Source organism: Corticium candelabrum, chromosome 4 (assembly GCF_963422355.1).
Source record: "Corticium candelabrum chromosome 4, ooCorCand1.1, whole genome shotgun sequence".
Taxonomy (NCBI): domain Eukaryota; kingdom Metazoa; phylum Porifera; class Homoscleromorpha; order Homosclerophorida; family Plakinidae; genus Corticium; species Corticium candelabrum.
Genome location: NC_085088.1, coordinates 3,758,112 through 3,774,070, shown reverse-complemented (window position 1 = coordinate 3,774,070; position 15,959 = coordinate 3,758,112). Strand labels below are relative to the sequence as shown.

Here is a 15,959-nt window from a genome sequence, read left to right as displayed (position 1 = left end):
AGACATATGGCTAAATTCTAATGTTTGACAAGTTGAAGAATGTGTGGCAAGTATGAGAAAAAGTGGAAATACGGATTGAAGTTTTACTAATACTGCGTTCACACTAGAGAGCAACTTCAGAACCGAGCCAGACCATATCTAGATGCACTAACCGAGTCAGACCAGCTAACTTATCTTTAAGGTTGTCAACTCTACTCTACTGAAATACTTGATAAAAGACCTCATTTTGATGCGCTTATTAACCCTTTAGATCAATTTTTACTGTACCTGGCGCGCATGCGCAGAGACATCTAACTCTGCACGTATGGTCCTAAAGTTTGAGTGTGAACAGAGTGTTAGACCGTTGTATTACATTGATACGTTGCATACTTTGGCACTTGAATACAGCCGAGCTGTTAATTTTTATACTAATACTAAAAATTAATTAATTATTTTTTAAATATGCAAATGTGCACCCAAATCTGGATATTAAATTAATTAATTGTCAAATATCGAAAATGTTAAACAGAACTCATAAAATCAATCAAATACTGTCCTACTACAGCACGTGATCTTTGTCTCATCCGGGTAACTACAAGATGTCCAGAGATCCACGGCGGCGAAAAGAAAGTCAAGAGAACGGCAGCGAACGATCCGAGACGTCGAACAGAGTGAGAATAACAAAAGAGTATAATAATGGAAATGGTTCACACTTTGTATAGGTTGTAGAACTGCTCAACCAAGCTCAACTAAGCGACAGAGATGGAAAACTAGAGTGTCTCGGCCAAGTTAGCCAGAGAATTTGTCTGTTATAGAAACATTACAAACGTCATTTTAACCGCAGGCTCAAGAGCTTGTTTTCAATAGAGAACCTGACCTCCTTCCAGTTTACCTCGAGGTATACTTGCTGCATTGGTGGTGGTCACGTGCTGGTGTTTCGGTGTACTGTACAGATGGTGTGTATATGTGCAGGAATTCTTAGCCTATCATCATGATAGACATCCTGATGTTAGGAAGCTTGTAGTTAGTTTCATGGAAGAAGCTGGGTAAGTCTGCTCTGAAATAGTTGATGCTTAATTGTGTGTGTGTGTGTGTGTGTGTGTGTGTGTGTGTGTGTGTGTGTGTGTGTTTGTGTGTGTGTGTGTGTGTGTGCCTACTCTTTTGCTTCTTGTATGTTTTGCGGGCTTACTGACGGTTACTCCATCTGTTTAGTAAGGAATATTTTATAATGTTTAAGAGTTTAGTGTCGACATTTAATTAATTAACGTTTAATTAATTAACTTTTGGTTTGTCACAGACAGTAGAAATCAGACCGTTCATGTACACAGAGAGAGTTCGAATGTTTGTGCTTTGAAGGTTTTGACTAACCTATCTGTAGAATTTGGTGGTCTGCTTGGTTAGGTACATGAACTAGCTGCAATAAACATTACTTGTACGTACAAGTAGGTCATGGCTGTAGCGTCTAGTCCGACCAGTCTGGCCATGGCTGGACCATTTTTGAAAAATTCATTTTCACCAGACACTCAATGGCACCAACTTCCGTTTAAAGGTATAGCCGATTAAATAGTTGATATATTTTTACTCTTGGCAGTACTTCGTATGCCTACCTAATAACATGCTTTACATTGCCCTGCCCTTTAGCACGCATCAGGCCAGACCGGTTATCATTTGCTTTTTACGCCCCTGTATGAATCGAAGTTTATTGATGTTATTTTGGATTCTTACAATGCATGTACAGTACAACCTCGATTATACGGACTTTTTCCACGGAAGCCAAATTGTCCGGATTAATGAAATGATGGTGTGCCGACTTCCTTGAGGCTTAATCATACATTGACAGTCATTTTCTGTCAAGTACATAATGAACAAATGTTAATTAATTAATTAATTAATATACAGCAATATTAGGTTAACAAGTAGTCAACTTTTTTAGCATTTAATGATTAGATGTAAAGTCCTTTATGGTTCCAATTTTGGAGTAGGTTCACAGGTTTTCGTGTTGGAGCGATGTCACATAGGGAAACACATGAAAGACACGTGCTTTTGGGTGAAATAATTTGTCCGGATAATTGGTGTCCGGATTACCAGGCTCGTACTGTACTAATTCTCTGTCTTTTATTTGCTAGTATAGCAGCAGGTTCTCAGGTTACATCTGGATAATTGTTTCTTCCTTTTGTGAGTGTTCTATTTGCAGCTCTTACTGTGCCTAGTGATGGATTCAGATTTGCTAGACAGGGGGACAAACCGAGTTTGTGGGTGTGTCTTGTATAATGAACATGTGCACTTACAGGTATTTAGATGCACTGTAATATGTCAAGATGTTTTATAGTTTTAAGACCCCGTAGACTCAGATTTAAAGACTTACCCTTGTGGTTTTATTGAAGTATGATCAATGATATAGATCTATTCACTTAGAAGAAAGTTTTCCCAAACAGGGGGCACGCGTTTGCAGTGCCCCGCCCATACTGTGCATTCAGTGGTTTATATACAACTGTTGTGATTTTTGAATGTAGGAGGAGAGATCCTTACTACACAGTACTAATTGCTCCAATTCTGGTTTATCTGCTCCACGATGAACACTTGTCTGTCGTAAGAAAAGTCGTCCAGAGTAGCACGTTTCTGTACAAAGTGGCCCTAAAGGTCTGACTCTCTGTCACTAGTTTACGCTAGTGTACAATAACTTAAATCTTTGACTTAGCTGATTTCAGCACAACGAGAGCCAAGCAATGCTCTTTCGGAGATGTGGAAGGTACGGTATCATATTGTATTGTGTGTGTGGCATCTTTGTAATGTACATTGCATTACATGCAGTCGATGAGTGATATAAGGAGTCAAATCCAAGAACTCGTCCAGTCATCATCGGTCGATGGGTAATTATTATATCTACACTATGATTGATATTAATGTAATTGTACTTACAAAAACGGTTACACTTGATGTCTCTTATCTGGGCAGCGGGAGCGAGCACTGCCCGTATCTCAGAATTACTCGTATTTTAGAGTAAACACATTTTACAAGCAGTAGATCAGTTTGAATGGTTTTGAAGCTCTTTCTCATGGGAAATTACAAGAGTGAATATATGTTTGTACTGTAACATGTATATCCATGCTGCATTCTTTGTTTCATTTTGCAATTAACATTATTGGTTTTGTCACACACACACACACACACACACACACACACACACACACACACACACACACACACACACACACACACACACACACATACACACACACGCATGCACACACACACGCACACACACACACACACACACACACACACACACACACACACACACACACAGACACACACACACACACACACACACAGACACACACACAGACACACACACACACTGCACCAAAGTCAGTGCCCTTGGATGTTCTGGCCACTTAGGGATACATCAGCACGGTCTGAAACTCCGAGTAGCGCCGGAGGCCGCACCTATAGAAATAGGCAGGGGTGTTGTCTGCAGTACTGCAGGGCATATCCATTTGTGTGTGTGTGTTGTGTGTGTGTGTGTGTGTGTGTGTGTGTGTGTGTGTGTGTGTGTGCGCGTGTGTGCATGCGTGCCTACTGGTTTATTTGTAAACTACATGATGTCCTGCAATTTGTATGGTTTGTCTTATATGGGTAACTAACTGTATTCATTTCAGTGTAACAACAGTGATGATAAAATTTGTGGAGATGATCGTTCTGAGTCATTCTGCTAAAACAGAGGTGCACTAATGTTGGTAACAGGCACAACATTGATGTTTAATTAAATAGACTAATAATGTGTCAGATGTCTGAAGTGCCTAAGAACGTTGAGTTGACTGTATCTTTGGATATGGTACATGACTGAGTTCATTGTTTGTTTGTGTTGTTGTTGTTTGAAGTGATTCTGGTTGTAGATTGCTGCTGATCATCCTTTCATCAAACCTGCTGATCTTAGGTCATCGTGTGGGGAAGCATTTGAGTCACTTTTGAAACTGACGACGTCTCCATCTATTTCATGGTTTCAGTGTAATCTTTCGTTATTGGCATGCATACTTGTGACTGTATGTGTTTGTGTTAGCGTTAATTTAATGGCCTGTATTGGCTGTTTGGCTAATATTTCTCGTCAGAGGCCCGCGTTCATGCCTGTTGTTGTGCAGGCATTTGAGTCGCTTCATGGTTGGTGTTACGGATGACTTTTTTAGTAAATACATTACAAATTGATTGTTGCTTTGTGTAGCAAACATGCCACCTACGTATACAAAATCTCATGTCAACAGTGTGGTCAAGAATATGAAGGTACATTTACTTAATCAAGAGAATGATTGAGTGATTGTGTGTCTGTGTATGTGTACGTGCGTGCATGTGTACATTTGTTATAACTGGACTTTGGATTCTTGAGTATTTGATTTGTGTTGTGGTTTGTGCTAGACACTGCTTCTTTCATTTTTGCGGCACTCCTCATCTGGTAGGTAACATTTTGGTGAATCCCAGACACTGAATGAGCTAACTTGATGATTATTTCTTGCTTGTAAAGTGGACTTCCATTCTGATTTAATCCCATTATTAACAGAAATTGGCTGCACACCTAATGAGGTTTATGAAACCTTTGTGATTGAAGTAATTGAAATCTGAATTCTTTATTTTCTGTAGATCGATAAGAACAGACCAAAGGTTGATTCTACAAAGCGGCTCAGGTACTAAGCTTCTATTCTATGATATTGCAGATTGGGTTTCAGTTTGAAATTTGGTCGGTCAATCTGGTTTTTGTGTCAAAATGTTCAAGCAAAAAATAGTATTCAGTCTGTTCTTTAGGCTATGGAGTCTCTGTTCATGTTTAGATGGTGCTTTCTTGACTTTATCTAGTTAGAACTGTTAGTTTTACTCTAACCCTTGGATGTATCATTCTACACACTCACTCCTCATCTACATGTATAGAAAGCTGGCGAATTGTTGCAATAATAACTGTATTAGCTGGAATCCCACCAGTTCCCGTGGTGCTGTGACACACGTTACCCTAGTTCTTCCATAGTGAATACCAATACAGGACACACCTCAAATAGGCATCCTGTGGCATGCACATTAAACCTATTTTCATAACACAAGTTCCTTGCAAAGCCTCCTTTCTCGCTCACCTGAGTCTCACTTGAGAACCATGTTGCAACTACTCTGTCACGTATTGTTGTCTTATGTCTGCATCGTTACGATCTCTCTGTTTCTATGATTAGTTTAGTGTTCGAAAAAGTGGTCATCAAGTTGTCATTTGATGACTAACTGAGTTCATGTGACGACCAATTATTCTAGCAAGGTTGCCATCCTGATGACTAAAGTCACTCAAGTTATGGCAGACCCAATAAATTTTTATTTTATGTTGTAGAGTTAGAATAGTGAATTGCTCAGATCAGACTGAGAGTGACACCTCTGAAGCTCTGGGATTACGTTTACTTGCCAGAACAATCAGCATCATTATTTGATATCAATGAAATATATGTGAAAGTCTTAAACTCTTTGACGACTAAAGATTTTTATGAAGTTGCCAAGATTATGACTACATCTGCCATAAAATTTTGAGCAGTGTCAGTTGTAATAGTTTCTAATTAACTAGTTCTTGTATTACTTATTTAAACTCATGCATTTGTGCTTTACTCAATTAAGAGACTAGACTAATGTAGACTATATTTTCTGTCGTTTGTTTCAGAAATGAATCTGCGCCTCTTTCAACTGCAAAAAAATCAAAACTGCACATCGACGTTAGTTACCTCAGTCACAATCTTGTACTAGAAATAAGTGGTGATCCTACCGTATCTATAGGAGACCTCCATACGGGAAGTCACACCAACAGTACCAGCTATTGATGTTACGTTTGAGGATATTTTTCCACGACTGACGCCGGAACTGGTTGCTGAGGTTGTCTTCTGTACAATGGAACGACTGCCAGACTTGTGTCCAGACACGTTTCTCTCTAGCTATATTCCTGAAGACAGTCGGTCCCACAATACATTTATGTTACAACTAAGCAATGGTTTTTCTTTGTAGATCCAGGTACCCAAATGCATGTCACATTTTTGGCTCACATGTTAGCGGCACAGATGACGGCTGCAGGTGTCGGAATAGGAATGCAGAGAACGAAAGAAAAGGTTTGCAGACTGCTGTAATATAGTCTGTCATCTTGTCGAGACGGTCGCCTTTCACTAGTTAATGGGACAGGTTCAGACACAGAAAATCGATTTATCTTCTACGAGTTCTGAAAAACTAAAAGCAGTATGCTGCATTCCAGCTGTGGGCAGGTTTTGCTTGAATTTTTTTATTATATTATTGTGTTGTTTAGAATGATACATCAAGAGGAAATAATCAATTTGGGGGTAAGCTGCGAGTACATATTCTGGAAATTTGTACTTCAATTGTTATTGTGATTTATTTGTTTAGATGAAGAATGGAATAAGAAGGCAAGTCTTGGTCACATTTATTAATTAATCTCAAAATTTCATGTACATTTGTTAATTTATCATCGAAGTATTGTTTGTCCTTTGTATTGCACTGAACTATGTACCATTTACTTTTGTACTTATTTTTAATTTGTATTTAATTTTAATTTATTTTTAATTTAAATTTTAATTTATATTATTTTTATTTTTGTTTATTTTTGATTTAAATTCAAATTTATACTTATTTTTAATTTATATTTAATTTATACTTATTTTAAGTTTAATTTATTTAATTTATTTATTTTTAATTTATATTTATTTTTAATTTATATTTTTTTATTTATATTTTAATTTATTTTAATTTTAATTTAGCTTACCTTATATTTATTTTTAATTTATATTTTGAATTTATATTTGTTTTTTAGCCAAGGATTCGGCAACAGAAGCAGTTTGTTCTTGCTGATGTGACAAGAAGAAATCTTAGTGTTTCTGAGCTACGGCGATTGGCTACGAATGCGATGAAGAGAATTCAGGCGAATGAAAGTTTGTTGTTTGATCACATCACACGACATCTTGTTGTATGTGTATCTAATTGTGTGACAGGGGGAGCAGCAAAAGGTGGCACATCATTGGTAAGCCATTTAGCAACAGAACATTATTATTGTAAAACCTTGGTATTAAACATTAGATATATGTAGGAAATTCGGTGTAACTGCTGCTAGTGCATGATATTACAAAGTTCGATGCTTACAGTCTCCATGTTTGTTACTTTTAGAAATTACTACAGTAGATGGTATGTGTTCAACAGCAGAAAGGCTGTGCCAGCAGACAAGGCCTAATTTTCATATACATGTAATTTGATATTACCACTATAGCAGTTGCAGTATTGTCATTAGCATTGCAATACAATATTTAATGTTGTGATTTATGAAAACAATATATCTTTATACATATTGATATTAATCGTATTGTACTTACTTGATTATTACCCCACCCCAATGGTTGGCCAGAGTCAAAGGTCAAGTATGGGATGGAGTATTTCAAAAAATTACACCTAAAGTTGCTAAGTGGCAAAAGTGATTTATTTATTAATTAAACAGCATGTTGCTACAAATCACCACCACTACCTAAATATAATATAGAAACCTACTGTAAATCAATAAATGTTTGTATGGTATTTAATTTTGCGAGTTTGTAAATTGCAAAGAAATACGAAGTTAAGTTGCTTACTAACTCTTGTACTTCAAATATCCATCAATACTTGGTTTTTATTGATTTTACAGTCATTTTATTAAGTCTACAGTACAAGAGTAAAGTAAAGTTTGCTTGCCTCATTGGACTACGTAAACAACATCCAAAAGAGCTCACTAACATAACAAGCAGCAATAGGAGATTGAAATAAGTCCACCAAGACATTCCTGGTTGGAAACTTTAGGTAATGATGTGCATGGCTCTAGTAGGTGTACATCGGCAGGTAGTTGCAGCAGATGTTGATTGAGCCTCGTTACTTTCACGAACGTGTTCAAAACGTACGAGGGAAGTTTACATACAAAAATTTAGTTCGTATGAAATAAAGTTTGCAGAAGTATACAAACATTTGTAGTTATCAACTTTTATTGATTTACAGTAATCTTGTATACGGTATCTGAATCATTAAAACCTTCAACATGTGGTCAACAGGCATGCGCAAGTTGAAAAATGTCAGCATTTCTACAGATACAAATCTAGCAAACAGTCACTGTGGAAATTACCAATTAGCACTAATTAAAGGATTAAGATGTAAAAATCTTAGAGCCTTGGCCAAAGTACGGGCTGGGGCTTACTTGAACTCTGGGGTAATAGTCAAGCAAGTATGGTATAGTAATATCTTTGTGTAGGATCGAGTCAAACTCATGGTTAGTTTGGCTACTCAACAGAATGGCGGCTGTCGAGAAGGCAAGACATGATTGAAGTTGCTATCTCTGCCATGCTTCTTACCAGACATTCGTTTGTAGCTTTGTTTGACTACGTGATGAGTGACTTCCAACTGCATTATGATGTAATGCTGGCTTGGTTATTTGAGGAGTACGCCGTAGCCGAGGGTTACAAAGGTGTTGTGCAACCGGAGCTGCTTGTACGTATGGAGAAGTATGACAAGACGGTGACCGATCTCTTGGCGGCAATGAGAGATCAACTGGATCCAAAAGACAAGTACGTAGAGATAGATGAATGATGCATGTATAACATGGCACTGTATATGCATGCAAGTCTGTCTTGAACATTTATCCTTATTCTGGTTAATTGATTGTTTATTGCTTGATCAGTTGGGCATCAAGCTAGTTTTGGTCTACAAGAGATAATGTCTGTCTTGGGTCTCCGTCTGTCCCTCTGGCTAGGATTAGAATTTTATGTTTGCTTGTCGTGTCTGTTTACATGAACAGCTAACTGAGTTTCAACGTTTTCCGAAGGATGTTTACTCGACTACTTCTTGATCTTCCTCGCATTCCACCAGTCGTGTTGGATATTATTCGATCATATTGTGAAGACGAGGTATTTGCCGGTCACTTGTTTTTTTATAGAAAACGTCTGATCGTCTATTGTTTAGGATCGTGTTGTTCTTGGTGTTGCTACAATGCGTGATCTTATCCTTACGCGGCCTGCTGTTCAGGAGCAGTTTTTGGGCATTCTTCTTGAGTTGACTGGGCATGAGAAAGAAACAGTAAGTGTTTATGTTGCAGTGTTGTAGTCAGAAAATTGTGACAGCCGGCAAGCTATAGTCAGCACTGACCACACCCACTGCTGCGTATCATTTAATAATACCGGTAATATATTTAAATTTGTACCATTTCCTGTTGATTAAATATTTCCAGACCGAAACAGTGATAGTGCTTTGTGGTAATAGTCCTAATATGAGTAAATGAGATCATACACCTATCACATTGGATTTATGAAATTTTCTTTGTATTTTCTATGATGTGAGGAGAAAATATTTGAAATGCGACGCTAGCTGTCTTAGATGTTCTACATCTGTAAGGCTGGTTCACAATATTGATGCTGATGCTCAGTTGAGCGTCAACATCAAAGACACCCCTTGAAGCAGGCGGCATCTTTGATGTTGATGCTGACGCTGACGATGGAATAGGATTCGTTTCTATTGCAGCGTCAGCGTCAATATTGTGAACCAGGCTTTAATCTCATGCAGTCTCTTCCACCAGTTTTTTCAATTGTTTTCTTTCCCATGGTTTCTTAGCAGTGATCTTGTGATCAGCTGGCTTCTCGTGATCCTTTACTGAGTGTAATCTCACTCGCCCACATCCACAGGTCCACCAAGCATGGCCGCCACTGCCGCCATGTTCTCATCTCAGGCTTCTGTTTGCTGCACCATCTATAAAAGAGACAAACGACACTTTCTACTGTTTTGCATTCAAGCCAGGGTCGATTGGAGGCCCACTTTTGTATCCTTATGGCAACCCCTTTGGCAGGTGGTTGTCATGACTTGATCTAGGATGATGAACATATCTGGAACTGTTCCGGTGACATTGCGTAGGTGAGTATATGAAGGACTACATTGCATTGTCCCAAGGCATCTCCAATGCAATATTTAGCAGTTTTGTACTAACAGCAGAGCATGGTACACACTCCTTTGTCTACAGTCTTCTTTGGAAATATACTCATAGTGGTCACTTTGCTGCACACAACTATAGTTAGAGCTCTACAGCCGCCATTGCCGGCTCTCTAGCTAGAACAATCATAGTTTAAGCCCTCCAGCCGGCTCTGGCTAGAACTCTGATTATTGTTGTAGCATTATTAGACTCACATTCATGTATGTTGTCATGTTGTCTAATATCTGGGTTTTCTGTGTTGTACACATTTAGGTTAGAATTCAAGCGATTCATGTCGCTAAGAGACTGCACAGCAAGGATCTCTTGTCTCATGAAATCGAAGTTGGTTTGTTTACTCGCCGTGACATCGTTCAGCTCTCTGAGTTCACTGCTTGTATTGTAGAGATTTGCATGTGAACAGGTAGATACTTTGGTAAGAAACTTTCCCACCGGAGAAGACAAATCAGAAGGTTTGGAATCAGACAATTGGAATTGGAAAATGAGTCATTGATGTTGAATACAGCGACATTTAATTTAAGCAATTTAACGCAATGCAAAGTAATATATTAATACGCAAATATTTAAAATTATAAATAGAATTAAATATTTTTAAAAGGTATAAATGTAATAATAATATATTCTTATGTATTACAAACTTGGAAGTAATACAGAAGCACTTGCTGATGTTTCTTTCACAATTTTATGGCGAACAACATTGCAACTGTCTCTAGCTTGTTGTGACACATCCTGGTCTCAACGTGAGCCTGTCTTTTCTAAGTAACCATTAAACGTTACAAGTACTTGGTACATTCTTACTTTTATCTACTGTCTTTCGTTTTATTACACTTTTCGTCTTTCGTACGCTTGTAAGTACGCTAATCTTTGGGTTGGTGATCAATTAAACACTATTGTGTGTAATTTTTGAATGGACTTTTTGCTACTATTTTATAGCAATAAATTAGCCTCGAACTTCCAGACTAGAGAGCACAAAGCACACAACTCTAGAGTTGTGCACTTTGCATGCTCTTTGGTCAGGAAGGTCAAGGTTAGCAATAAATGTGCAGCACGTTCATGTGTTTCATTGCTGTAGTGACTTTACATGCATTATTAATTGCATTTTTGTTGTTGTAGACGTAGAAGCCGAGCAGTTGGATGAACGCATCCGTTTGTGTCTTCAGCTTTTTATTGGATTGCTGCCTCTTAATCACTCACTGTTGCACAAGTGATTTGTTTTTACGTTTTATGCGGAGTGAATTCTTTAGTTGAGGTTGTATATAGATTATCTGATGTCTACGTTGAAGTCACTGCAAATGTAAAGAAAGTTGTTTTACGCATGCTGGATCATGCAGTATGTCATTTTATAGTTTTGTTTGCTACACTGTGTTAGCTTTGGTGGTATAGGTACGAGCTATGGGCATGCATTCCTCTGATATTCACACTTTTATTGAGCTGTGTCCACGAGGAGCAGAGACACTTCTTATTCGTATTCTTCATATTCTTACGGAGAAAGGTGGGTACAATTACAAAGTCAGACTTACCAATTAGGATTACAAAAGATCAAGTGCATGTTTGTATTTGCAGCTGCTCCGATTTCTCATATTGTTCACTTAGTAAGGGAAGTGTATCGGAAAAGGATACCAGATGTTCAGGTTTTAGTACCTATCCTTAATGCTCTTGACAAGGTAAGATTAGAGAGGACAATGGTTGCAATTGCACACGTTGGCCTGTTGTGCTATGTTTTGTTTTTAGTAGTGTGTAGTACACACACACACACACACACACACACACACACACACACACACACACACACACACACACACACACACACCACACCACACTACACTGGCATGTCTGCACACACACACACTACCATCAACACGATCATATCACACTATGTCTTGTTTGTGCAGAATGCAGAGAATCTATATTGATATTATTGATGGTGTTGCTATTTGTTTGTTGTTATATCCTGTTGTGAAGTAACAGGCCTTTGTATGAAGCTTCCTTCTTATGTAATTTGTATTTTTTGGTCATAACCCAGGTTTTACCTGACCCAAGAGTTTGTAGTAGTAGGAAAGGCGGCAATTCTGCAATGTACATTAATATAACTCATTTTCTTGTAAGCAGATCACAAACAAACACATTTTGCCAAACATTTTAGAGTATGTGCGTGGTCAGATATTCTCGTTTGGCTTATAATGATGCCTGCTTTGTCGTCATATTCCAATGTCTGTTATGTATGCAACATACACTGTAGTAGTAGTACAGTAGTGTTAGAGGTATAGCTTTCTTGGATCCGATGTCGAATTTCCTTTGTTTTGCTGAGAGTAATGCACGCCATCATCATGTGTCTATGTGGCAACAGATTGAGAAAGCTTTCTGACATTCCAAGAATTGCATCCTTTTGACATTGGCTGAGAGTCGCATGCTTTCTTGAACAGTAACTTGATGACATTGATTTAGTGATATATACAGACACTTTTATTGCTATCGTTACAGTGGTAGTTACAGTAGCAGTAGTGGATCTTACATACATAGGTATTTAGCATTGTACATACTCAGTACGTACAATTTTTCGAATACACCATTTGTCATAGTTAGAGATAAAGCAGTAGTACTTACTACTAGTATACAGTGTATGTTATGATGGTCTAATAAATAAAGTTACGATCAAAGGTTGAACCAGTTTCCAAACAAATTATATTAAGCTAGTTTGTACACTCTAGAATCAATAGTCACTACTATGTCAGTCTACTCGGTGAGGCAAGCTTCACATAAAGTTAGGATTACATGCAGTGGTAGTAGAGTTACAGATACAGCAGCCTTTGTTGACCATTACTTTTTTGCTTGTTGACTATAATGGCATTTACTTGTTATATTATTGATTATTCATCATTTGAGAAAGACTATTTAGTACTGAAGAAATGTGATGATTGTTTGCTACACAGGCTGAGATCTTGACTGCTTTGCCACAACTCGTTAAGCAATCTCCTGCTGTGGTGAAGGAAGTAATTGGACGCTTGTTAGGAATGCATCGAGGTGACCAGTATATACTGATGATGTTGTTTTTGTCACAAGGTGTGATTTTGAGTAGGAGGTGGAGCTGGTAGGAGTCAAGTGACAGCACAGGAACTGATGGTGGCTATGCATAATATTGATGTTAGTGAGGAGAATACAATGAAAGCTGTTATGAAAGGTAAGCGATTGGTGTATTGATGTGGGAAGCTTGTGTACATTGTTCTTTGCTTCTAGCTTTAACTTTGATACATACAGCACACACACACACACACACACACACACACACACACACACACACACACACACACACACACACACACACACACACACACACACTTCTTTTTGCTACTCAACAATGATTTCACAACTTTCGTTCAGCAGTTGTTTACAATTTGTCTTTGATGAGCACGTTCATGTGCAAAAGAGTCCAACATACTCGATGACAGATATTGCTTTTCTGTACCAGTAGTCAAGTTTTTTGGCGTATAGTTGTGACGCATTAGTCTGTTTTCTTGAATCTTGTCAATTCTAGCTTCCTTGTAACGATCTAAACCTAATCACATATTTTCTTTTACCTTGAACGGTCACATGCTATCATTTCCCAATTTTGTGATCAATACTGACATTCTGTAGATTGTGTCTTAGAGTGCCTTTGAACTTCAACTTCTGACGAGGTTATGCACACGCGCGCGTGCGGGCGTGCGCGCGCGCACACACACACACATTCATGCACATGTACACACACACACACACACACACACACACACACACACACACACACACACACGCACACACACCAGTCTACCAGTAATATCTCTGCCAAACGAGCACAGTTCTGCTGAGTACTTGTTCAACCACATTTATTAATAAATCTACCATACGACTTGCATCCAATGTGTAGTGCACTCAATTAATGCTATTTTTCCTTTTATTTGCCGGACTTGTTTGATGCTTGGTTTGTCGTGTTTTGTAGCGATCTCGTTGCTATTTCAAGAGCGAACTGTGTATACACAGGAAGTACTGTCAGTTGTGTTGCATCAGCTGATGGATCTAACACCACTACCAACCCTTTTTATGCGGACAGTATGTAGCAGCAACTCACTGTGTACATCTTGTGTAGACTTCTTTGTATCAAATCATTTACTTGTTTGTTGTTTTTAATTATTTTATATATTTGTTTATTTTATTTATCCATTTATTTATTTATTTTATTTTTATTTTAATTAATTTGTTTGTTTGTTTATTTGTTATTTATTTGTTTATTTATTTGGTTATTTGTGTATTTATTTATTTATTATTTATTATTTATTTATTTGTTTATTTATTTATTATTTATTTATTTGTTATTTATTTGTTTGTTTATTTATTTGTCTATTTATTTATCTATTTATTTATTTATTTATTATTTTATTTTTTATTATTTCTTTTTATTTATTATTTATTTATTTATTTTTTATTTTATATTTTTTTTTTATTTTTTATTTATTTATTATTTATTTATTTAATATTTATTTATTATTTATTTAATATTTATTTATTATTTATTTATTTAATATTTATTGTCGTGCTCAACCAGATCAGTCTGGTTTGTAAAGTCTATTACAAGTACCGGAAGCAAACCCTGCTTCAGAAGTACTTAGACCATCACGGCTGTCTAGAAAGAAGATATGACTTTACGAAGGATCCGAGTAGATCCCAGAAGCACTGTTTTCTGTAAGTGCTGCAGGTTGTGATGACCTGGAATAATGTCCAGCCACCGTGCAATACCTGCGTGCACTGTGCCCAAAGCTCCCAAGACCACCGGAACCACCAGTGTTCGACAATATTATTTATTTATTATTTATTTATTATTTATTTATTATTTAGTTATTTTTTTATTTGTTTATTTATTTATTTATTATTTTTATTTATTTATTTATTATTTATTTTATTTTTTATGTCTGTTTGTGTAGGTGATTCAAGCTCGACAAGCTTGTCCTCGTCTCATACCATTCATTATGAATATCCTTTCTCGTCTAATCACGAAACAAGTTTGGAAGCAGCCGAGTGTGTGGCAGGGTTTTGTCAAGTGTTGCCAGCTAACAAAGCCACAGTCATTTCAAATCATGCTTCAGTTGCCGCCCAGACATCTACAGAGTGTATTCGAGGTAACACATTTATTGCTCCAATTTCTGTTGAATGCCAACTTGCACCTGCATTACAGATTAGTGCAGAATTGAAAGAGCAATTGAAAGCACACATTAGTTCTTTCACTCCACATCAAGTGAGAATCTTGAATACAACAATATAGCATTTAAAATTTTTTCGCTTAATAATATTTGTTTTTATTTATTTTATTTATTTTAATTATTTTATTTATTTTATTTATTTTATTTACCTTATTTATTTCATTTACTTTTTAAATTTATTTATTTACTTTATTTATTTTATTTATTTATTCTATTTATTTATTCTATTTATTTATTTTATTTATTTTATTTACTTTATTTATTTTATTTATTAAAAGTGATTGTTTCTTAGCGTGGCCTGATTCCACGAGCCATACTGCAAGTGATTGAAAAAGAGACCCAGAGAAAGTCAGCGACTCGGGCAAGTTCGGCCAAAGTGCAAGAGGCCGCTGCTATGGTTGAGGAACATGTCGATGTGGATGTACAAGATTTAGCTCTGGATGCCGGGACAATGGCAGGAGAGGAGAGTGCTATGGATGAGTTGGAAGGAGCCGCCTTGAGGAAGACGGAAGCAGAAGAGATCGGCGATGAGCAAGAACAAGGAGGGTCAACTGACGTGCAACAGATGGAAACTGTTGAATCAGGTGGAGACAACTCGTTACATCAATGATGTTGGCTGCTGAAAGGTTTCTCGATGCATAGTATGCATGAGAGTTTGTAAAGTGTATGGAATTTACTAAATGTGCATATTCGTGTCTACATCCGACTCACTTTGTAGTGTAAGTTCCTACAGAAATACATAATACTTA

At 37.1% G+C, this 15,959-nt stretch overlaps 1 protein-coding gene across 2 annotated transcripts; it reads left to right on the top strand.

Annotated features, from left to right (window-relative positions):
• The first annotated feature begins 577 nt into the window (after positions 1-577).
• Positions 578-15,909, top strand: LOC134178245 (symplekin-like). 2 transcript variants are annotated; one of them, XM_062645081.1, is made up of 39 exons: positions 578-650; positions 702-767; positions 824-877; positions 952-1,025; positions 2,493-2,619; positions 2,678-2,728; positions 2,791-2,849; positions 3,639-3,702; positions 3,767-3,814; positions 3,876-3,979; positions 4,040-4,137; positions 4,199-4,257; positions 4,390-4,426; positions 4,496-4,554; positions 4,612-4,655; positions 5,657-5,708; positions 5,770-5,941; positions 5,995-6,095; positions 6,154-6,219; positions 6,287-6,320; positions 6,385-6,404; positions 6,809-6,926; positions 6,987-7,015; positions 8,261-8,318; positions 8,378-8,573; positions 8,831-8,912; positions 8,968-9,081; positions 10,238-10,306; positions 10,368-10,434; positions 11,096-11,186; positions 11,243-11,312; positions 11,366-11,474; positions 11,546-11,646; positions 12,913-13,003; positions 13,059-13,160; positions 13,956-14,065; positions 14,935-15,129; positions 15,186-15,245; positions 15,503-15,909. In XM_062645081.1, exons 1-39 carry the CDS (start codon positions 579-581, stop codon positions 15,818-15,820), a joined length of 3,441 nt encoding a protein of 1,146 aa, XP_062501065.1. In that variant the 5' UTR covers position 578; the 3' UTR covers positions 15,821-15,909. The 2 variants fall into 2 exon arrangements, with proteins under 2 accessions (XP_062501065.1, XP_062501066.1); XM_062645082.1 differs by lacking the exons at positions 2,493-2,619; positions 2,678-2,728; positions 2,791-2,849.
• Positions 15,910-15,959: the final 50 nt, after the last annotated feature.